This window comes from Magnolia sinica, chromosome 2 (genome assembly GCF_029962835.1).
Source record: "Magnolia sinica isolate HGM2019 chromosome 2, MsV1, whole genome shotgun sequence".
Classification (NCBI taxonomy): Eukaryota; Viridiplantae; Streptophyta; class Magnoliopsida; order Magnoliales; family Magnoliaceae; genus Magnolia; species Magnolia sinica.
In genome coordinates, this window is record NC_080574.1 from 31327537 (window position 1) to 31349924 (window position 22388).

Consider the following 22388-nt stretch of genomic DNA (forward strand, 5'->3'; position numbering starts at 1 on the left):
ATTAACTTCTAATTTATTGAACAAGTCACACTCACACAAACACACCACACACATACACCACATAAATTCTTCCTAGCATGCAAAATTTGTACGTGCGTGCGTGCCATGACGGGAAGCTGACTGAAATAACTGGGACAAGGCTATGATGATTCTATATTTTGACAATAATGTAAGGAAATTATCAGGATGTTGTTAAAAGTAAAACCATATCTTATAAATATTGTATGATTGTTTGGTACTAGTGCAGTCATCTTGTGTCTGACACGATACACCAAGTCTCTAGAAGTGTCTGGGATTGTTTGTTTACACAGGTTTAGAAAAAAAAGGCAATGACCTATGTAGATAGATCTGGACAGTTTTATATGATACTTCAGAATAATCTAGGAGAGTCATTGTTATATGGTATGAAGGAGATAAATAACTATAGAATAAATGAACGAAGTTAGACCTGCTAAAGAAATCTATTGACTTTAGGCTTGTTTTGGGGTCTTTCTTCTTGGGCTTCTTGTTAAAATTTTGCTTGGTTTTGGCGATCCACATTCCCTTTTCATTTTGTTCTAAGATTACCTCTGCCCTTGTTCCTTTTTCTTAATAGCGGTCACTTTTCTCAAGTAGAAAGAGCTACATTCTTCGCTTGATTTGTCTAGAGAAAATTGAAATGTTGAGGTGTTCTTTGACAAGTTTCTTAGTTGTTGAGTAACTTGGTTCCTAGGTTTTGAAATCAGAATCCTGAGTGTCCTCTTGGTTCATCTAGAAAAGTATGTGGTTATCTTTTTCTAGAATAACATGTGGAATGGTATGGGGCATTTCTCATGTTCAACTGGCTCTCTCTCTCTCTCTCTCTCTCTCTCTATTCTCGTCTAAAAGTTTTAGTATTTTCGGTGGAACCTATATAACTTTATTTTGAGTTGTCTTTCATATTGATATGGTTGTTGAGCCTATCCATTGATTTTTTTTTTTTGTGCCAAAAAATTCCATCTGATTTGCTTTTTTCCTTGTATGGTTTATTCTATTCTCTTTCCTTTGTTGTGACAATGATTTCCTTTTTGGAGTCACACATTCATCTATATAACAATCATTATGGCTTTTGGAACTAGGAACCTCGGAATAATTTGAATAGGGAACCATCACTGAGAAGCGTTCTCTCAGATCCCTTATCGTAAGTTGTAATTTTCACTTGCTTTCTTAATTCTTCTCATTCCTTTGCTTTTTGGATCAGTGATTATGATGTTTTTCTTGCTTTCTTTGTTCATGGAAGTTGATATAAGCCCATTATTTACCTTTCAAGACACACGTGCATCTGGAAAGCTTTTACATTGTGCATGGCACTCCCAATCATCGGTCTGTAGCTCCATTTGTCCCCACCTTCACATGGATGTTAACAACATCCACAAGTTTTTAGTCACACATGGCATGGCCAATCGTTGATCTGGTCGGTTCATTCAATCATACCATTTGGAGCAAGCCAAGCGGATGGTCCTAGCCGTCTGTCCAATAGCATGAAAAATGGATGGTTAAGATCGAGTGCGGAAACAAAATAGGCCCAACGATCATCTTGAAACATCTATCCAGTAGGTCCCAACATGGATTGCTTATTTTTCAAAATAAGCACTTTGGTTTGCTGATGCTTACCATCTGATCCACGGCTCAAAAAAGATGGACAGCTGTACAAATCTGTGCAATTCAATCTGATTTGCTTGATGTTTGCACCATGGTATGCTTTCAATTTTATGAGTGAATGGACCTTCCGTTTCAATGACTGCCTGTTCCATGTTGATGTACAAGCTTTGGGGATGGGGCTGTTAGCATTTCTCATTTATATAAGCTCCTCCTTTGCTTAGAAAGCCTGCCAAGAACATGTTGTCTTAGACAGACAGGAAGCTTCAGCGAATCAGCCGTCACCCAGGACAAGCATGTGCAAGCAAAATGCCAACTTTAAGGAAATGCAGTTCAAGAAATGTTTTGCCTGGCTGGAGATCTGGCTATTGGTCTAATATTCTCACCCCTAGATGCATGTTTTAATATTTTTGATGAGAAGATTTCTCTATGATGACACCTTAAAAAAATTTCTGTATATGATGGGAATGCTCTAAGTGTAGGTGTTCCTCATGGAAAATGCTACCCATTTTACCTGTGTGATTATACCAAAGTTTTGTACCTGGGACTGCAAAATACAACCGAGCAATGAACCTATTTGCAAGTTAAAGCAGCCTGGGAGAAACAAGCTTAAAAATGGATATACAATAAAACCATAAAATATTAAAGAGAGCCTAAACAGGCAATAGACCAGTAAAAAAAGGAAAAAAGAAAAAAGAAGAAGATTAGATGATGATCGATAATGGAAACACAATAAAACCATAAAATATTAAAGAGCATGAAAGAGTTCCATAGGAAATGACAAGGGAAGACAAGGGTATTTCTGTAGACAGTGCCCACAATCAACTGCATAACACCAAAATGACCATGGCACAGGGTATGAAAAGGATCAAAATGTTCACGCAAGAGGTGGCACGATTAGTAGCAGTTACATTTGGAGACAGACCTGAGGACTACGTCGCTCTGTTCGAATTTCTAGAAGAACAATGTAGGCTGCCGGTGAAATACCAGATAGGGGAACACAACTTGACATGCAACAGAGTTAGTGGGAGCAGATAAGGCTACTCAGATTTCGATGGGCTTGGCTGAGAGTGAACTTCAGGTAGATTGTGCGGGATTAGTAGGTGTGCGATGAAGATAAATAAAGATTGGGAATCATTAAAGGCTTCGGGTTCAGCAGGAGGCATTTTTGTTATTTGGAATACAAATCTGTGACGCAGAGTGGATTGTTGGAAGGGGAAATACTCAGTTTCATTAGTGTTTAAACAGGCTTCATCAGATTTTCGAATGGTTTTTTCAGCGGTTTATGGGCCTTGTCGGTTGAGATTTCATTTGGAATCTTGGGAGAAGTTAGATTCAGTGAGGCTAAGATGGACCTTCCCTTGGTGTGTAGGCGGTGATTTCAACGTAGTCAGTTTTGTTCATGAAAAATCAAACGGGGGTCGGACAACCACTAGTATGCGGCACTTTTCAGATTGGATCCTAAAGTATGGGATGGTAGATTTACCAATGGGTGAAGTTAAATATACCTGGACTAATGGTCAAAAGAAGGTGATCAATCCTAGGCTGGATCGCTACCTTCTTTCTCCAGATTGGGTGGAGAAGTTGCCTTTAATTCATCAAAGAGGTCTCCCTAGGCCAGTCTCGGATGATTGCCCAATCTTATTGGAAATGGACGAGGAAGATTGGGGTCCTAGACCTTTCAGGTTCGAGTTGTTTTGGCTCCACGTAAAAGGTTTTGTTGACAAGGTGAAAGGGTGGTGGAATTCTTTTTTGCAGTTTAGGGGGGGGGGGGGGGGGGGGGGTGCGGGTTTTGTGATTTGGAATTAAAATTGCTCAAAAAAGAAATATGCAAGTGGCAGAAAGAGGAGTTAGGGGGCCTGAGAGGAGGAATCAGCCCAAATTTTAAGTTAGATTCAAGCTCTTGACATTAAAGAAGAATTGTTAGATCTTTTAGAAGAGGAGAGAGCTTGGTGGGAAGTGTTCCGTTCAAAATATAATGCGAGATTGCGAGAAGACGAAATTAAATGGAGACAGAGATCGCGTGCCCTTTGGTTGAAAGAGGGGGATAAAAATATAATTTTTTTCCATAACATGGCAAGTGCAAGGGCAAAGGTTAATAAGATGATGTCTATAGTGGTGGAGGGAGAAAGAGTTGAGGGGAAGGAAAAGGTCTGTGCATCTATAGTTCAATTCTATAAGAAACTCCTTACTAGTGAAGATTGGAATAGGTTGGCTTTAGGTAATTTACCTTTCAATTGTATCACAGCTCAATTGGTGTCAGAGTTGGAAATGCCTTTCAATGAAGAAGACGTGAAGCAAGCCGTGGACGAATTGGGTAGAGACAAAGCACCCGGGCCAGATGGTTTTTGATAGCGTTCTATTGAAAGTTCTGGGAGGTAGTCAAAGGGGGTGTGTTGGGATATATCAATGAGTTCTATGAGAAAGGTATCATCGCCTCGGTGCTTGGGGCTACTTTCATATTGATAATTCCAAAAAAAGAAGGGGCAAAAAGTCTTTGTGATTTCAGACCCATCAGTTTGTTGGGAGGTCCGTATAAGATTCTGGCCAAGATGCTCACTTCTAGATTCCGTGGGGGTATTGGGAGAGGTCATCTCAGATTCACAAGGAGCTTTTGTTTTAGGAAGACAAATAGTAGACAATTTCCTAGTGGCAAATGAGTGCAATGACCATTGTAATAGAAAATGGTCGAAAGGGATTGTTTGCAAGCTTGATATTGAAAAAACGTATGATCATGTGGATTGGCCCTTTCTGGATTCCATTCTTGCGAGGTTGGGTTGTGGGGCCAGGTGGCGCTCGTGGATGCAGCTCTGTGTCAGGTCGGCTAAATTCTTAGTTTTGGTAAATGGCTTACCGAATGGCTTCTTTTCAGTGTCTAGAGGACTTCGACAAGGGGACCCCCTCTCCCCATATTTGTTTGTAGTGATTATGGAGGCATTCAGCAGGATGTTAGATAAAGGGGTGGAGGTGGACTGGAAGATTGTCTGCAAACAGCTTCAGCATGGTGGTGCGGGGGTAAAAAATCTTCATCTGATGAATCAGGCGCCGTTGGGGAAATGGTCTTGGAGGTTAGGGGCAGAAGACGGAAGCTTGTGGAACTCCCTGATCAAGGGCAAATACGGCAGGTCTGTCTGCGGTTGGTGGACAAAGGAGTCCTCTCGTTATCGCTCCTCGGCCTTGTGGAGAGGGATCCTCTCTATGAAGGAAAAGGTCCTTTCGGCGGTCAGGTTTTAGATTGGTAAAGGTGATAAGATCAGATTTTGGGAGGACCCGTGGCTGGAGGATGCTCCCCTGAAGGTCAGTTTCCCGAATATGTTTCTGCTAGCTCCCAACAAAAACGTTCTCGTTGCTGATTGTTATTCGATCGCTGTTAGTCAAACTGTCTGGCACGTGAAGTGTAGATGCAATCTGCATGATTGGAAAATTCAGGAATACGCCAATCTCCTGGCCTGCATTCAGAGAGCAGCCCTGGATCCCCTAGCCGCAAACTACTTGCCGTGGAATCTGGATAAAACGAGCGTTTTCTCTGTGAAATCCCTTTACAGGGCCATGGAGACCCAAGCTCCCGCTCTCGGGTCTTCTTTTAATCACATTGGAAGTATTCGGCTCCCCCCAAGATCAACATCTTCGGTTGGCTGGCGGGAAACAAGAAAATTCTGATCGTTGATAATCTGTGCAAAAGAGGAATGTTCCTGCCTAATATTCGCCTGTGCTACATGAGTAATGTAGAGTCTGTCGATCATCTTCTCATTCACTGCCCCTTCGTTTTCCTAATTTGGGCCGAGTTTTGTTCTCGCTTTAATGTTAGTTGGTGTTTTCCTTCTTCGGTGGACCTCCTTCTCAAGGCTTGGCATGGAGTTCGGATTGGCAAAGGCAAATCTCGTTTGTGGAGACTGGCGATCCTTGCCGTGTGGTGGGCGGTGTGGAATGAGAGGAATGACAGATGCTTTTGGGATATCGCTCTCCCCTCCTCTATGGTGGCCTCTAAGGCTAAAGGTTTCATTGTTGAATGGTTGGCCCTGGTACCTGCTTTGAAGGGTTTTGATTTTCTCTTTCTAGGCGTATAATTCGGTTGCCGCCTTGGCAGTCTGTTTTAGCCTTCTCTCCCCCCCCCCCCCCCCCCCCCCCCCCCCTCCCTCCTTTTTATATTATACAATCGTGATTTCTCAAAAAGAAAAAGAAAAAGGGTGGAGATGGGGCTAGTGAAAGGTTTCAGTGTGGATCGATTTGAGTTCCTGATATCTCATCTTCAGTATGCTGATGACACGTTGCTTTTTTGCGAGGCAGAGATTCAGAAAGTTGAGCATTTATGGGCAATCATTGTCAGTTTTGAGGTGGTTTTGGGTCTGAAGGTTAATCTTTGCAAGAGCAAATTCTTGGGGATTGGAATTCCTATTGAGTTAAAGCTGTATGCATCTATACTTGGGTGTAGGGACGGGTCTTTCCCGGCATCTTACCTCAGTCTCCCGTTATGTGTTGGTAAACCGCCAAAGCATGTTTGGGAAGTGATTGAAAGATTTGAAAGAAAGTTATCTCGTTGGCAAAACCGTCATCTCTTGTTGGGTGGCAAGATCACTTTGTTTAAGTCAGCAATGTCTAACCTTCTAGTTTATTGTTTATATCTCTTCAAATGTCCCAAGTTAGTTCTTTTGAAGTTGGAGAAGCTTAGGCGTGAGTTTCTGTTGGGAGGGATGGGAGACAAAAAAAAAAATCATTTGGTGAAATGGGAAGAGGTGTGTAGACCATGGGATCAAGGGGGTGCGGGGCTAACGAAGTTGGAAGAGATGAATCTAGTGTTGATGGGGAATTGGGTTTGGAGGTTTGGGGTAGAATTGGTTACACTAGGAGAAGGGTGTTAGCTAAGAAATACGGGGTAAAGGAAAGAGGGTGGTGGGTTAGGTCTTCTTCGATGTACATAGCTTGTCATTTATGGAAATATGTGGTGTCTTTAAAAGATAAAGTGTGGGTGGGAGTGGAGTTTGTAGTGGGGGACAGGAAAAACATTAGGTTATGGGAAGACACCTGCGTAGGGGCAATTGATTAAGGGTTTTGTTTTCTAGGTTGGCGGGGATTGCACTTTGGTCGGATCTCTCAGTTGCCAGCTATTTCTTCATTGTTCGAGGAGAGGCAATGTGGGTCCCGTTGTGTAGATGGAATTTGTTGGAGGAAGAGGTTGAAGATCTCACCATATTGCTTCAATTGCTTTATAAGGTTGTTCCAAATGTTGCAGTGGCTGATTCGTTGGTTTGGGCCAAAAACAAATCTGGAAAATTTTTGGTAAAATCTCTTTATAGGCTTTTCAGTGGCTATCTTAGCTCGACGACGTTTGTGTGGCGCTTTGGTGCTCCTTCAAAAGTGGCAGCTTTTGCTTGGCTAATTGGGAGAAAGAAGGTGCTTACAGTGGATAGGCTTCGGAGTAGAGGATTCATCTTGCATAATGTTTGTCTTCTTTGCACGCAAGATGAAGAGTCAACAAATCATTTGTTTCTTCATTGTTCCTTTTGCAAGGGAGATATGGAATTTTTTCTTATCTCTTTTGGAGTTGCTTGGTTGTTGCTGGGTTCAATTGATATCTTCCTCTTAATGTGGCATGGTGGAGCATCAGAGAAGACTGGGAGGAGCATTTGGCATCTTTGCTTGTTAGCAGGCTTTTGGGTTTTATGGCTCGAGGAACAAGAGGTTTTGCAGGAATCAGAAGGGGCAATCTCAAGAGGTCTTTGGTAGGGCTATATCTTTAGTGTTGGAATGGGTGGCGGCTTCTAATATCTCATCTCAGGGGTTTGAGATTTGGAGGGATTTGTAATTGTTTTTTGGTTTTTCTTGTAAATTTGCAGCTTCGGCCTTTTTCTAATACAATACTCAAAAAAAAAAAGAAGGAATTTATCCAATGTAACATTTACAACATCAGCCACATCAAATGTTGTGAACAAATAGCTGCTATCCTTGCGAAGGAAGGAGTTCTCACATTTCCTCCCTCTTGTAAGATACAATCCCCTTTTGGCAAATGTTGGGTCCGAATAGGAGATAATGGGGTTGCTGACACTCTTGCCAGCGAGGATGTGTTGAGATCAGTTGTTGTTTTGTTGGTTACAGGGATGAGTGTTTTAGAAAGCTTGAAGATGTGGATTCTATCCTTTTATTTTCAGTTTCAATATTCTTATCGCTTGATGTTAGCACTTTTGTTTCCAGCTTGAAAAAATTCACCTCCATGAAAGATGCTTATAATATGTCCCTTAGTAGATGACAGATGTACAGACAAGTATAGGTCTAAAGAGCTCTAGGAAGTTTATCTATTGATGCTTTTATTGGTTATTATTATTTTTAGACTACAGTCACACAAAGCATGAAGTGCTGCAGCAAAAAAATTCAGGTCTGGTGGCAGGGAAGCATCCGTTTCAAAATTAAACATGTAGAAAACTAGAAATAAGTAGGAAAGGGGAGCTGGAGTGAGAGTATGAAACATGATTCAAAGCGGGCGTGGCACCTAGTTAGAAGAATCTGGCAACTATTTTTTAGACATAGTATTTCCAAAAATAATAGAATATCTACATTACAACAAATGAATCGAGCACATACTAATTTATCATCAACTCTAGCATTGTGTATCATTTTTTTTTTTTTTTTTCATTTGACAGTTGTAATTTTGACCAAGGTTTTAAATATCATTATCGCACGTGATACTACACCTTCCAGAATGGGAAATATTGTGAGATATATTGGGAAATATGACATATACCTTGTAAAGTTTTGCATTCCGAGGGAAACTCTGGGGAAGCTTTAGGAAAATGGTGTAAATTTTCAGTGAAACTTCAAGATATGTTAAAAGACACATAATCACACACTTAGAACTCAAAACGTCTACACAGACTATGCACAATTCTTTTCGAATGTTTAGGGGCCAAAAATATGCACTATTAGCCATTAATGATGCAATCAGATTTAAAATGAGCTCATATTATTCAAATGTCATACAATACAAGCAATAACATAAACAATACAACCAAAAACTAAAAAAGAACAATTTTTTTTTTTTCATCATCTCAGATTGACATAGAGTTACGTGGCAACTCGAATGGTAAAAACCGAAGAAATAGGGATTTCCCCAATTTCTTCCGTTTTCTCACTTTGGAAATCCAAATTTCTTGCTTGAAATCCATTTCAATGCATTGGTGTCATGCGTACACATGATTCAAAATATTTTATTGCTAATCTAGTAGAAAAATGAGTTAAAAAACAATTTTCTCACATTTTGGGATTTCTTCCTAAATTCCCTCTCCTATGGTGATTTCCTCACCAAATATGTGTTTTGATGCAAAACAACTCGAGTATAATTGTTAAAACATTCTTCTAAAAAAAGAGAGAAAAAAGTATAATTGTTGAAACACATCTACAAAGGGAATCTCCCAAAAAAGAATTTGGGTTTTTTTGAGATTTAAATTATACTTTTTCAGTCGAAACTTGAAAAATATTTCAAGTTTCAATCAAAATATATTTGCAAATATTGACAAACTATCATTGATATATTGTAAAATGTATTGAAAAGGAGAGACTATTGTTGCAAAATTTGATGCCGAAGACTCCTAAGGGATCAAGGGAATAAAAAGGACTTATCTGCTCAGCGAACTACGATAAATCAAGTTCAACATCGTTGGGAGAGGAGCAGGGAATGGGAGGAAACACTTTGACATAGGATGAGTGAAACTAACTTGGATGTAAGATGTGAGATCCAATACACATCAATTTCAGCATTCAACATTTAAAATCAAACACATCCACGTAATAAATTCAGAAAATTTAGATTAGCAACACAAAGGGCATAAGCTATCACATACGTGGTGTACGAAGATATAAAGTATTACTAGAGTGGCCCACTTAGAAGTAGGGACTTCCAATCTAGCGTGGGTAGTGCAACAAGCACATGAGAAAACAATGACACAAATAAAATCAGGTTTGGGGAATGAGTTATTTTTTAAAATAAAATCATATTTTCATTAGGGTTTTGGGGTTTAGGGATTGAGGTTTGGGGATTTTGGGAATTAGGGACCATTGGGTTAAGGGATCTAGGGATTAGGTAGGGTTTGGAGGGGAATCAAGGAAGGAAAAGTACCAAAGGGGGCTCACACGTGGCAGTCCTTATGATGCGCGTGTGTGCGTGCGTGTTCACGTGTGGATGGGTAGGGGAAAGAGAAAGTAGATGGATTGGATTGGGTTTTGATGAGTTTAGAGGAGTTTTAAGGGAATGAGAAGAAGAAGAGAAGAAAATGTGTACCTTGTTGGAAAAGAAAAAAAGGAAGAAAGACACATTGGAAGAATCCACCACCAAGCAAGCTTCTACCCTTCCACAATTCAATTGGAATTGAGTGTTTTCTCACAAACCCCCAAGAAAAGAGGAAGAACACCTTTTCAACACAAGGAATACATTTTTTCTTTATTTCTCAAACTCCAATAGGGTTGGACGTCCCTCCCTTGCTTTTATCTTACAACTTTTATAAAAATTACAAATATGGCACTCACTTAAGTGTCATGGCCCATCATCCGAAATAAGCAAACTAAAATACTTACCATCAATCTTAACCGTCAAATAAATCTTAAAAATAACAAAAAAAACATAAATAAAACAATATTAGGGTTCAAGGGGCGGGATTTGGAAGATTTGGTGGCCCGATGGCCTGATTGACAAGATCCAATGATCGGATTGATACGAAAAAAATCCTATGACTAAAATTCTCTGTTAGGCAATCCACATGCATCATCCTTAAGTGGGGTCTTCAAAGTGGTCCGACGGGCCCCATCTGGAACTCATCTCCCATCTACAAAGAGACCTACGCTGATGTGGTTGGTCACCTCCATCTCTGGTATACTCGAGCAAGTTATCTAATGTCCCCATCACAGTTGTGTCCCAGTGAAGATCATTACCTGGAATTTGAGGGGTTGGGCTGCCCCCACAAGAGAGCTTGAATTCGTGTTGTCTGTAGGCATCATAAATTAAAATCGTAGCAATTCAAGAGATGAAGCTCTTTGTTGTGGATAAGAAAATAATTGTAGATATCTAGATGGGACAGTCGATTGACTGGGTTTCAAGGAATGTGACAGGTACAATGGATGAGATGGTAATATTATGGAATTCAGCCATATGGGCTAAAGAAGATTGGTGGGCTGGAGAATTCTCAGTTTCTGTTCTATTAAGAGATCAATCGAAAGGGAGGCTGTGTGATTTGTCGACAGTATACGATCCAAACTCTCCAAAACAATGATGATGCTTGTGGGCTGAACTCGAGTCAGCTATCCAGAAATGACAAGTTCCATGTTGGTATTGGACGGGATTTTAATATAGTCAGATTTCCGTTTGAAAAATCTATGGGGGGACGAATCTAACGTAGTATGGTTGATTTTTCATCTTGGGTTCAGAACAATGAACTTGTTGATCTTCTGATGGGAAATGTCATATTTACATGGTAAAATGGTCAGGATAGACCCATAGAATCTAAGCTGGATCATTTCTTTGTATCAATAGACTGGATTGAAATGTTTCCACTCACTACTCAGCAAGGCTTGCTGAGGACCATTTCTAACCACTATCCGATCATCCAGGAGGTATCGGAGGAAAATTGGGGTTCGAGACCCTTCAAATATGGTTCAAAGTGGATGGCCTTTCGGACATGGTCAAGCAATGGTGGAATCATTTGCAGCGATTGGTCACCCGGGTTTTGTGCTTTTTCAGAAGATGTGCCAATTAAAAACCAAGCTAGGATAGTGGAAGAGGGAAGAAGAGATAGGCGCCATCCTTTCCGAGCTCCAAGCATTAGATATGAAGGAGGGGCATCCATTGTCAGAAGAAGAGTTAGCCAAAAGGGAGAAACTTACAAGAGAGTACAAGAGCCGCCTAAGGGAAGATGAGATAAAATGGAGATAAGTGTTCGAGGGCTACATGGTTAAAAGAAGGAGACAACAACAAATTCTTCCATGGAATTGCTAGTGCAAGGGCAAGGGTAAACAAAATTCATAGTGTTGAGGTGAATGGCATTAGGGTGGAGGAAAATGTCAAAGAGGGTGACGCAATTGTTAATTTTTATAACAAGTTACTGACAGGAGAAGGCGTTCTAAGACCTAAATTGGACAATTTATCTTTCCTCTCCCTATTGCTGGAGGATGCGCCATTCCTTGAACACGAGGCTTCGGAGGAGGAGATAAAGGGAGCAGTGGAAGCATTTGGGAGAGATAAAGCGCCAGGTTCTACTGGTTTTCCTATAGCTTTCTTTCAAGTCGCGGTTATGTCAGATGTGGTTGCTTTTATTCGAGATTTTGTTCAATATGGAAAATTGTCATTTGAGTTTGGTGCATCTTTCATTGCATTGATTCGAAAGAAAGAGGGAGTGAAGAGTTTGAAAGATTATAGATTGATAAGCTTGATTGGGGCCCACAAAATCTTAGCCAAGATCTTAGCATTAAGGCTAAATTAGTTCTCAGGAAGATTTATCTCCAAATTTACAAGATGTGTTTTTGGAAGGGAGAAATTTTGGATAGTGCGTTGATAACAAATGAATGTATGGACTCCAGATTCAAGGAAGGCAACAGAGGCATTTTATGTAAATTGGACTAGGAGAAGGCAATTGACCATGTCGAGTGGGAAATCTTGGACTAATGTTACAAGGGCTTGGTTTTGGTGAGAAATGGTGTAGATGGATGAATGTGTGTGTTACATCGGCCAAGTTCTTATTCTTTAGTAAATGGATCTCCAAAGGGAGTTTTTAAATCGTCGCGAGGCTTAAGGCAGGGAGATCCTCTATCGCCTCTTTGTTTGTTATTGTTGTAGAAGCCCTTAGCACGATGTTTCAGAAAGGCATGTCTCTTCCGGTAATTAGTGGTTTTAGGGTGGACAAGGAGCGGTCTTTAGGTCTGGCATCTTCAATTTGCGGATGATACAGGACACAAATGATTCCCATGTTGAAAACTTGAGAAAGATCATATGTTGTTTGGAAGTGGTTTTGGGCCTAAAGGTGAACCCACTAAAATGTGTGATGTTGGGGATTGGAATATCAATGGTAGATTCGGAGAGACTATCGTCAATATTTGGGTGTGTGAAGATCCTTTCCGTCCACCTACTTGGGGCTTGCTCTATGCATTGGGAATACCCCAAAACACCTATGGGATTGGGTGGTTGAAAGATTTGAAAAGAAGCTATCTTCTTGTAGGTAGGGATTACTTTTGATTAATGCTGCTCTTTCTAACCTTTTGTTGTACTTTTCTCTTTTCAAATGTCCTTCGGGTATCATCAACAAGTTGGATTACTCAGAAGAGATTTTCTTTGGAGAGTAGTTGAGGATAAGAGGAAGTTTCATTTGATGAAATGGGATGACATCTGTCAGCCAAAATCGAGAGGTAGAGCGGAAATCAAAAAATTGAGCCCCATGAATAGGGCACTTTTAGGCAAGTGGCTTTGGAGGTTCGGATCAGAAAACGACAATCTTTGGAAGGAAATCATCGTCAAGAAGTACAAAACAAATGAATTAGGTTGGTGGCCTCGAAAATCTTCTTTATATAGGTTGACGAGGTTATGGAAGGTGATTGTTTTTATTTTTTATTTTTTTAAAATTTTAAATTTAAGAATTGACGAGATTGTATTGAAAGGAAAAAAGTACAGCAAAGAAAAACAGGGAAAAAATTAAAGCAGGAAAACAGAAAAAACAGAAAAGGCTATGCTGAGATAGCGAAAGCCATCAAGCAACAAGAAAAGAAAAGTCTGCTTCCCTTAAGGAGTCGGCATATGTGGCCCATTCGATCACCATGTTTAAAGCTTTGAAGGAAACTAACTCGGCTGAGGAGGAGTTTCTAAAGCATCTATCATTTCTCTCTAGCCAAATAGACCACCATATGGCAAGGATTACCATTCTCCAGATCTGAGTCTTCGTCTTCCTGAGCTTGATATCGTGCCAAGCTTTTAGCTGAAGGTCCACTGAACCTGATATGCACCAGTGCATGTTGAACTGACTGGCAAACTCAGCCCATAAAATCGAAATGAAAGGGCAGTGGAGCAGCAAATGATCGATCGAGTCTGCGTTCTTCATGCAGCAAAGGCAGATATTGGGGAGGACCATACCTCTTTTCCCTAGAATGTTGACCGTGAGGATTTTCTTGTTGGCAACCAACCAGGCGAAGGCCACTACTTTGGGAGGGGCCGAATAAGACCAGACGTGGGCTGAATGGGGTTCTGAAATTGCCATCTGGAAAGGAAAGAGCTGATAGTAGAAAGATTTAACTGGAAGGCGATTGTTGAAACTGAAAATAGCTTCAAGGCTGGAGTTAGCTTCTCAGTGGGAAACAACGAGCGTGTCAAGTTTTGGGAAGATATTTGGTTAGAATGTCGGCCGCCTAAGGAGGTGTATCCTAGAATAGCCTCAGTATCCTCGGACTTGGGTATTTTGGTAGCAAATTGCTTTGATCGTCTTGGTTCATCTGGCATGTGGATCCCACCTTGTAGAAGGCACTTAAAGGAGGACGAGCCTGGACTATTACTTTTGCTGAACCCCGCCTTTCGGGATTAGCGTTAAGCACAGAGTGGGATGTAATATCGTGGACTTTAGACAAGTCAGGCTCCTTTTCAATGAGATTTTTCTTTGCTCTCTTAATAGAGCCCTAGGTGGCCGAAGCTCTGGTGCTGCATTTCATATTTTTTCATATGGAGCCCCAAAAAAAGTTGCGGCTTTTGCTTTTTGGTTTGTGTGATGGAACAAAGTTCTCATCCTCAATAACCTATGCAAGCAAGGCCTTATTCTAGTCAATGCATGCTATCTTTGTTGGAAAGATAGAAAGTCGGTTGATCATCTATTCATACATTGTTTGTTTGTGAGGGGGATTTGGAACAAGTTCTTTTTATTATTTGGGGTCTCCTAAGTGATGCCAAAAACAATTTCTGAATTTTTCCAAGCATGGCAAGGAGGAGGTTTTGGTAAGGTCAGGAGAAAGATTTGGAGACTTGCTTTGCTAGCAAGTCTAAGGTTGATTTGGTAAGAGAGGAATAACCGATGTTTCAACGACAAGTCGGGTTCCTTATTGGGAGTATTCTCCAAGGTGAGACTTTGTGTCATAGAGTGGGCCAAGTTCTACCTTGCTTTGGAAGATTGTCCTTTTGATTCCATGGGTTGGAATTCGTTATAACTACGGTCATATTTTGGGTTATCTTGTAGGGATGTTGTAAATAGCCTTTTTGCTTTTCTTTTGTAGATATTTTTGTTCCTGTTGGCTTTGTCCCTTTTCTAATAAAGTTTCTGTGCTCTCCCAAAAAAAGAGAGAGAGTATATTCTAGCCATATATCGCATTGCATCTGTGGGAAAAAATGATATATCAGATGATATGTCGGTTAATATCATCGATATTTAAAACACTGATTTTGACATGATTGATGATGAAGGAAATTAAAGAGAATCTAAAAATGGAGTAGCTAGGTGTGACTTAAGGAAACAATTTGGATATTGCATGGAAAGCTGAATTTGCACAAGCTATCATATTAGAAATGCATATGGTTGATGAACTTACATAGATTTTGATCTAAATTTCCCTATTTCCCAAAAAAATAAAAAATAATATAGGAAGAAAGAAAGAAAAAGAAAAATCTAAAATTTTATAGTGAACTGCCTTTAATCATTTAACTTGAGATTTCAAACTCAGGTAAGTCCTAGTCAAGTTGAAACTTACTATCATCATCATCATGTTGATTGGTTCCAAGTTCTAAATCATTAAAAAGAAGAGCTTATTGAGAAGTTCTATACTGAACAATATGACATGAAACTGACTTTCTAATATGCAAGCTTTAAGGCAACATTAGTCATGCTTAAGTTTCTTTGAAGTACTTATATAAAGTAATTGATGCAAGACAATTAACCACTTGCTGTAGAAGCTCGAACTGATAGAGCATGCGAATCAATCCCTTTATCTCATAGCCCAGGCCCCACATCTCATGGGTTAGGACCTCGACCGGACCCCCCTCGTGGGCCCCACATCACATGGGTACCTCCTCACACGAGCCACCCATCTCACACGGGCCGTCCGCCCCGAGCGCGCCCCTGCATCTCACATGCAACCCCACTTGAGCCCGGTTTGAAAATGCCCCTACATTAATCATTCCCTGTGAGGAGTCTCGAACACGAGACCTCCCGCTCTAATACCACTTTGATACAGGATAATTAACCACTTGCTCTAAAAGCTCAAACCAATAGAGCATGATGAATCAATCCCTTTATCTCATAGCCCAGGGCCCACATTCCATGGGTTAGGACCTCGGTCAAACCCCTCTCGTGGGCCCCACATCACATGGGTATCGCCTCACATGAGCCACCCGCCTCACACGGATGGGGCCTGCCTCACATGGGCCACCCACCCTGAGTGTGCCCATGCATCCCATAGACAACCCCACTCGAGCCCGGTGTGAAAATGCCCCTGCATTAGTGATCCTATACCCCTTGCTAGAAAGTGCCAACCATGTAAAAGTGGTATTATGTAAAAAAAAGTGAATATGTTCCAAAGTTGTTTGTATTGCATATTAGATCAATGAACCAGTTTGTTGTGTTATATTTCTATTGATTCTATTTTGCATTTTGGATCCTTTGTCTTTGAGATTCATATTTTGTAGTGCAAGAAGGCTAGAAATCAAGTATGTTGAACCTGTGGTTTGGTTTTACTTATAAGTTCATTTCTATTTCTTCATTCACACATAACTGCACAGATAAATTTATACAGTAAGTTGCTGCTAGCATTATGAAGTTACTGATGTTTTCTGTGATACGTTGCTGTTTTAGCGGTGCATTCCTCGAAGATGCAGTGGTCGTCTCATGTGGACATTCATTTGGTGGTCTAATGCTGAGAAAGGTCCTTGAAATGGTAATTGGAACTTACTTCAGTATGTTACAGAACTTCTGATAAATGAGAGCTGAAATAATGATTCCTGGCACTCCCATTTTGATTCTATCATGTTTGCAACAGATCTAGTTATGAAAATGCATATGAAACTGCTCTGTATTCATTAACAGTGAATGTTTTGGGTGCTGGTGCTTAAAGGTTATTGAAGTTCTTAAGTGGTGCTGAAGGTTTGTTACTCTAGTCATAGGCAGATCTGATAAATCTAGGAGAATAGGACACTTGGTATTGTTTGCTTCCCTTAGAATATTATTCCCTCCCCTTATACGATAACGATTGTAATGCTACAATTATGCAATGCTATTACTCTACCCCTATATTTTGTGTTTTTAAATGTATGCCTCCATTTTTTTTAAAGAACAAATGAGGTCATTATAGACTAAAATAGAAAGGTATTGAACCACCAATGCTCAGTGCCTCTCAGCTAGCACCTCCGTGGATCATGCACGTTTGTGAATCTACAGCACATCAATACTCTCCCTCAAGTGCTGTTTTTCATTGATGATTTTTCTGTAATTACATTGTCCATGCCTCAAGATTATGAAGAGGAATTGAATTCATCCGCCAACAATGACCATGGATTGTGCAAATGCACAAGGGTGCAACACATGTGATGACATAGTGATGTATGGGAAAAAAAATAAGTGCCGATATGAAAAGAAAATACCTTGCACTGGTGCTCCAGAGTGGATAGAGCAATCTGGCTTCAAGTTGTAGAACTGCCAACACTGTCAGTTTGCAAGAGAAATTGCTAAATATGGAAAAGCTCATGTGGACCTAGGGCACACTGATGATCTTAGTGCACCCTGGTGCCCTTGGACACTTCTATGGTCTAATCGTTGATTTTTACTGTCCATTAGGTTGCACCAAATTTCATGGGCCACACTGATAAAAACATAGCGGTTGGAGGAGGCTGACCTTCCAAACATTAGCTTCTCTTTTTGAACTGTAGGTTTGCCAAGCGATGATGGGATGGTTGTGGTCATCCGACAAAAATGGTCCTTGGAGACATTATCCAATTGAACTCTGCTGAATGGACTTCATATTGATTGTTGGAACTTCTTTTATCCAGACTGTCTGTTTTTGTATGGTTGATTGAATTGAAAAGTTCCCTTTTTTGTATGAAAAATTTTCATTCCAAAATTAGAACGATACAGAAAAGATTAACATGGCCCCTATGCGAGGATGACTCGCACAAATTGAGATTTTTTTTCACTATGTCCATGAAAACTGGGTCAAACCTGATGGATGGTCCAGATCGATCATTTGACTGTCTGTGCATCTTAGATCACCATTGTGCACTAAGAGCGTCATTGTACCCCGAGCCCATTGAAATCGTTTCCCTCAATAAACATCAAGCTTCTGTAACAGGTTTTGCATGCATATATTTATCAAAACAAAAGAAACCCTAATATGATTTCAACCATCCATTATTTCTAATCCTAATCACTCCTTAATCCTGTAAATTTATTTATTTCATTTGAATGTTCTTAATCCTTTAATTACCCTATATCTTATCAGTAGATGGGCCATAATTCTCTTAGTTCTTATCCAAATTGCATAATGATGGGCCTGTTGGGAAGGTGACTTCTTTTTTTAATGAAAACGAGAAATTTTAATAATACAGAAAATACGAGGCAGGGGGAGGTAACCACACCATCCACCCTACTGATTACAGGAATCCAAAACCAAGTGCAGTGACACAATTTTTTGTTATGCCAACTTCATTTGATCCTCAAACTGGAGTCATCTTTGTGGATAACGAAGAAAGACGGTTCATCTTGGCCGCACTTCACGAAAAATGTACTCTAGGAGACTTAAGAGAGGTTCAAGAGCGCACCCCACTTGATCAAGGGTGATGATTATGCCATACAAGTCATTTGATTGGGCTGTGGGGCCTGCAGATCCAATCAGAGGGCCCTGTACAATAAAGGGTTGGACTGTGGTGCCCCACAAGTCCAACCTGATGCTGCTTTTAGGTTTTTGTTCAACCGTACAGGGGGAGAGGTCTATATATAAATTCGTTGGGTCTAGACCCCATGCGGTTGTATAGTGACAATTTTTGTAGGATATGAACTTTATTATTTGTTTCTTTATTTGGTTATTTCCATTTCTTTTTCTTGCAAGTTAATTGGGAGAGGTTGATTATTTTAGGTGAGCCTTGTGTGGTCCAGTGGGATACAAGCATTGGTTTTCGTTCTAGAGTTGTTTGTAGAAGATCCTTAGTTGTATGGGAGTCTACATTAACCACAGCCATATGTATGTACATATGCTTATTACAGATTGGTTATGAATGAAGCTGGCTTATGATATTCTTTGCATTAAATATGAGAGAGTTTTATTATATGTAGGAATTATCTCACTGTTCCATACTTGGGCTGTATTATTTACCTTGTGGTACACAATTGGAGAATTTGATAAGTGGTATGAATATCCAGTTTAAGTTCAATTCTTTCTTCAGTTTTGCCACATTATGGAGTTACAGTGCTCCATTTTGGTAATCACACATAACACACATCTTCTGAGGCAGACGCCCATGGAACCATAAACCTATGTCACCGTCATGCATCCCCTATTTGATTGTTTGATATGTATTTTGTGGGCCCTCCGGTCCCTTGCCTGCATCACTGAGTTGCTAAAAGATCATTTAGCATGGGAGACAACCCAGTTCATTTGTTTAATTCTGCTAAAAGCACAAACATTATGATGGTATAGGCCCTCCAATGTGATGTAATCATATGATATAACGAAGTGTGTAGATTGAAGCTGGTAAAATATTTGTTGATGGCACGTAAGATCAGGGTATGAATTTGTTACGAGAATTCACTGGTTGAAGAGAATATCCAGTTAATGAAAGATTGGATGTACCACCCCCCCCCCCCCCCCCAATCGTAGTTTTATTTTGAGACAGGATCCACTAAGGTGGCATCAACTTTGACTGACCTTATAACTTTAGAAGGTCTATATCTTGATTAGGCATACCATTTTCTTAAAATTGCCCATGCCTATAAACTCATCTCATGTGATCTATGGAAGTTACAACCATGGCATTTAATTTGTTTTTAGGGAAAAAAAAAAAAAAAAAAAACCTTATAGGTTAGTCTAATGAGATACATTTCCGTACTTGTCAAGTTTTCCATCTTTCCTTGCCATTTATTCGTCTCTGAAAGCAATCCCATAGCAGATGTGATATATTAGCACCTGGTCAGAACTCTTTGGTGTCCTGACATTTTCTTTGAATATGATATTCACTCCAATGCAAACAATATAGTCAGAAATTTGTGGGTTTAAATGATACTTAATGAAAGAGATCTTATATCATAATACATTCAGAAATTTCGTGGTATATTATGTGATAGAAAGAACATGTAAAGTACTGTGCTTCCTTGGTTTTGTTCTGTACTATCATCATCATCATCTTAGCCTTATCCCAATTAATTGGGTGGCTACAGGAATCCTGTTCTGCCATGCCACTCTATCAAGGGCTTTCTCATGCTTTACTATGTTCAATGTAAAATTATTGTATCCTTTCTGTTTCTTTTGCTTAATACATTTTAGTGCTGATAAAACAAGAGAAGTAAAAGGGATTTTTTAAACCTGTTTTACAACACAGTCCAGATGTAGCATTTGCAACTCGGAAATCGAGGGTGGATCTTTGATCCCTAATCATGGTACATGCCAATTTCTCTTTCCCTCTTCCAGTTCCATTTTGTCTTTCATCTTCTGTAAGGTCTTCCATTGACCACTGAAACTGAACCTCTCCACAGCTTTGAGGGCTGCAGCTGCGGCTGTGAAACATGAGGATGACAGGAGACTCTTCCATAATGCAGCTCTCAGGAAGCGCCGGAAAGAAGTGGGTGAACAGATGGATGCATTGAAGAGATTACACAAGGTATTAACTTCCGATTAATCTTAGCACAGAAGTATTCTGAATGATTCTTTTCTCTCTTCTCATTTCTTTTGTCATTTTGTTTGTTATGAGTTTCCTCGTTTGTTGTATGATTGCATTGAATTTGTTTAACCTCGATTTGTGGGTATCTTACCACTTACAATGGTGAGTTTTACCTATAAACCATGACTCCTTGGATTATCTTTCTGAAAAACTGATTATTCTTTGGAAGGAAAATGGGGAGATGGCTGCCGATGGTGACAGTCCAAGGCAACAAAAGGGGGTTCAGTATCCATTTGCAGTGAATGAGAAAGTTGTAATTAAGGTATACAATGCTATTGGTGAGAACTTACGATTGAGACTGATTTCTGGTTAAAAGGAACAGAGGTGTTAAAGGGGGATTTTGTGCAGGGGAATAGGAGAACGCCTGATAAATTTGTAGGAAGAGAAGCTGTCATCACGTCCCAATGCCTCAATGGCTGGTGAGTTGGCAGACCTTTTTGTCTAATCCTCTTTTAACTTCCAATTCTCTTTTTACATGATTCTTAGAAAGCAGGGAAGAACAACTGTTCAATTTCATGAATCAAATACCTCCGTATTTACTGTGTTGGAGCTTTTAACTCTAAAAGATTGCTGACCATCGGATAATCTATCTTAGAGTTGGAGGGTTTTTTTTTTTCCCTCTAATTTTTTGTTAGCATATTAGTTCTGTCAATCTTTTCTGTTTCATGAAATGTTAAGAAAATATGTGAAGCCAACTGTTCTGAATGAGTCAGATTGGCTGGGTTCGGCTCGCTCATGGGACCATGGTTTTTTGGACTTGGAGACTCGGATTGAATCATTCAATTTTGAGTCAAGTTGCGACTTGCCCAAGTTGGGGGGCTGTATTGGTCCAACTTGCCTGAGCCGGGGGTGACTTGGGGGATCGACTTGTGCTATCGAACTGGGTCAGGTAGTGCCAAATCCAAGTTGACTTGTCCAAGCTGCACCTGACTTGGATGATGGGGGGCTGTGAAGTTAGAGTGACAGTCCTATTACATGTAAGCTATAGAGGAAATAATCTGGAGTTCAATTTTGCTAGGTTGCTTGGTTAAATCTGTAGCTTGTTGATTTGAATATTTCCCCATAAATTTTATGGACTAATAAGTAATACCCTTGAGAGAAGTTCAAGGGGCTTGCTAGAGTCTCTAGGAGCTTGGAGGCTCACAGTCCTCCTTTCCAAACATCTCCTCTCCTGCATACACATAGCACGTCTAGAGGAATATTGTTGATTGGTGGGCCACCATGCAGACATGTAATAGCCTAAAAATTAGTGTTTTGGCGGACATGCAATAGCCTAAAGATTAGTGTTTTGATGGTCCTAGCCATCCCCATGGTGTAGTTTCCACTTGTTGAATGTGGACCAACTCTTTTTTCTTGTTTGAACCTTATTTTATTTATTTATTTATTTATGTACTCCCATCTTTTGACATTGGCATGTGGCGTGCTTGAAGATGGGTGGTCTCACTTATAGCAACATTAGCACGTATAGTGTTCATACCTGAGACCTCAATGTTGAAACACACCCGATCTACATCGGGGTGCTTGAAATTGCCCATCTTGCTTATGACACATTAGCATGTGTGGCACACGTGGGGTGCTTGGAAAAGGGAAGGTCTCACTTATGGGCATATGGCACGTTGGCACATGTGGCCAATGTTTTCCATATCAGTATTGATAGGTGTATCACACCCTTGGGATACATAAACATTTCAGTTATCACATTGGAAATATTGTATGTATCACGTAGTGTATCACCGTTTTTGGAAAACATGGGGAAATTGGTCGAAATTTTCAATGAAACTTCAAGGGATGTTTGGGAAACATGGGAAAATATTGGGAAATTGGTTGAACTTTTCAATGTAACTTCAGGGGATGTTAAAAAAGACATCAATACACACTCAAAAATCAAAAGATCACAAAAAACTAGTGC

The 22388-nt window shown here is 40.1% G+C and overlaps 2 protein-coding genes and 1 non-coding gene across 3 annotated transcripts in view; all 3 read left to right on the plus strand.

Annotated features, from left to right (window-relative positions):
• The window catches only part of LOC131236881 (uncharacterized), a 37520-nt gene that overhangs the window by 11272 nt on the left and 3860 nt on the right, over nucleotides 1-22388 (plus strand). Inside the window, exons 6-11 of the mRNA XM_058234398.1 lie at nucleotides 1098-1159; nucleotides 16410-16491; nucleotides 20141-20198; nucleotides 20295-20419; nucleotides 20649-20741; nucleotides 20828-20898. Coding sequence (XP_058090381.1) covers nucleotides 1098-1159; nucleotides 16410-16491; nucleotides 20141-20198; nucleotides 20295-20419; nucleotides 20649-20741; nucleotides 20828-20898 — 491 coding nt within the window. The remainder of the gene's footprint in view (nucleotides 1-1097; nucleotides 1160-16409; nucleotides 16492-20140; nucleotides 20199-20294; nucleotides 20420-20648; nucleotides 20742-20827; nucleotides 20899-22388) is intronic.
• On the plus strand, nucleotides 3401-7637 carry LOC131236882 (uncharacterized). Its single transcript, XM_058234399.1, has 2 exons — nucleotides 3401-4584; nucleotides 5811-7637. The coding sequence occupies exons 1-2, from the start codon at nucleotides 4420-4422 to the stop codon at nucleotides 6474-6476; spliced, it is 831 nt and encodes a 276-aa protein (XP_058090382.1). The 5' UTR covers nucleotides 3401-4419; the 3' UTR covers nucleotides 6477-7637.
• On the plus strand, nucleotides 17642-17748 carry LOC131238204 (U6 spliceosomal RNA). Its single transcript, XR_009167614.1, has one exon. It is a non-coding gene; the product is annotated as a U6 spliceosomal RNA (small nuclear RNA).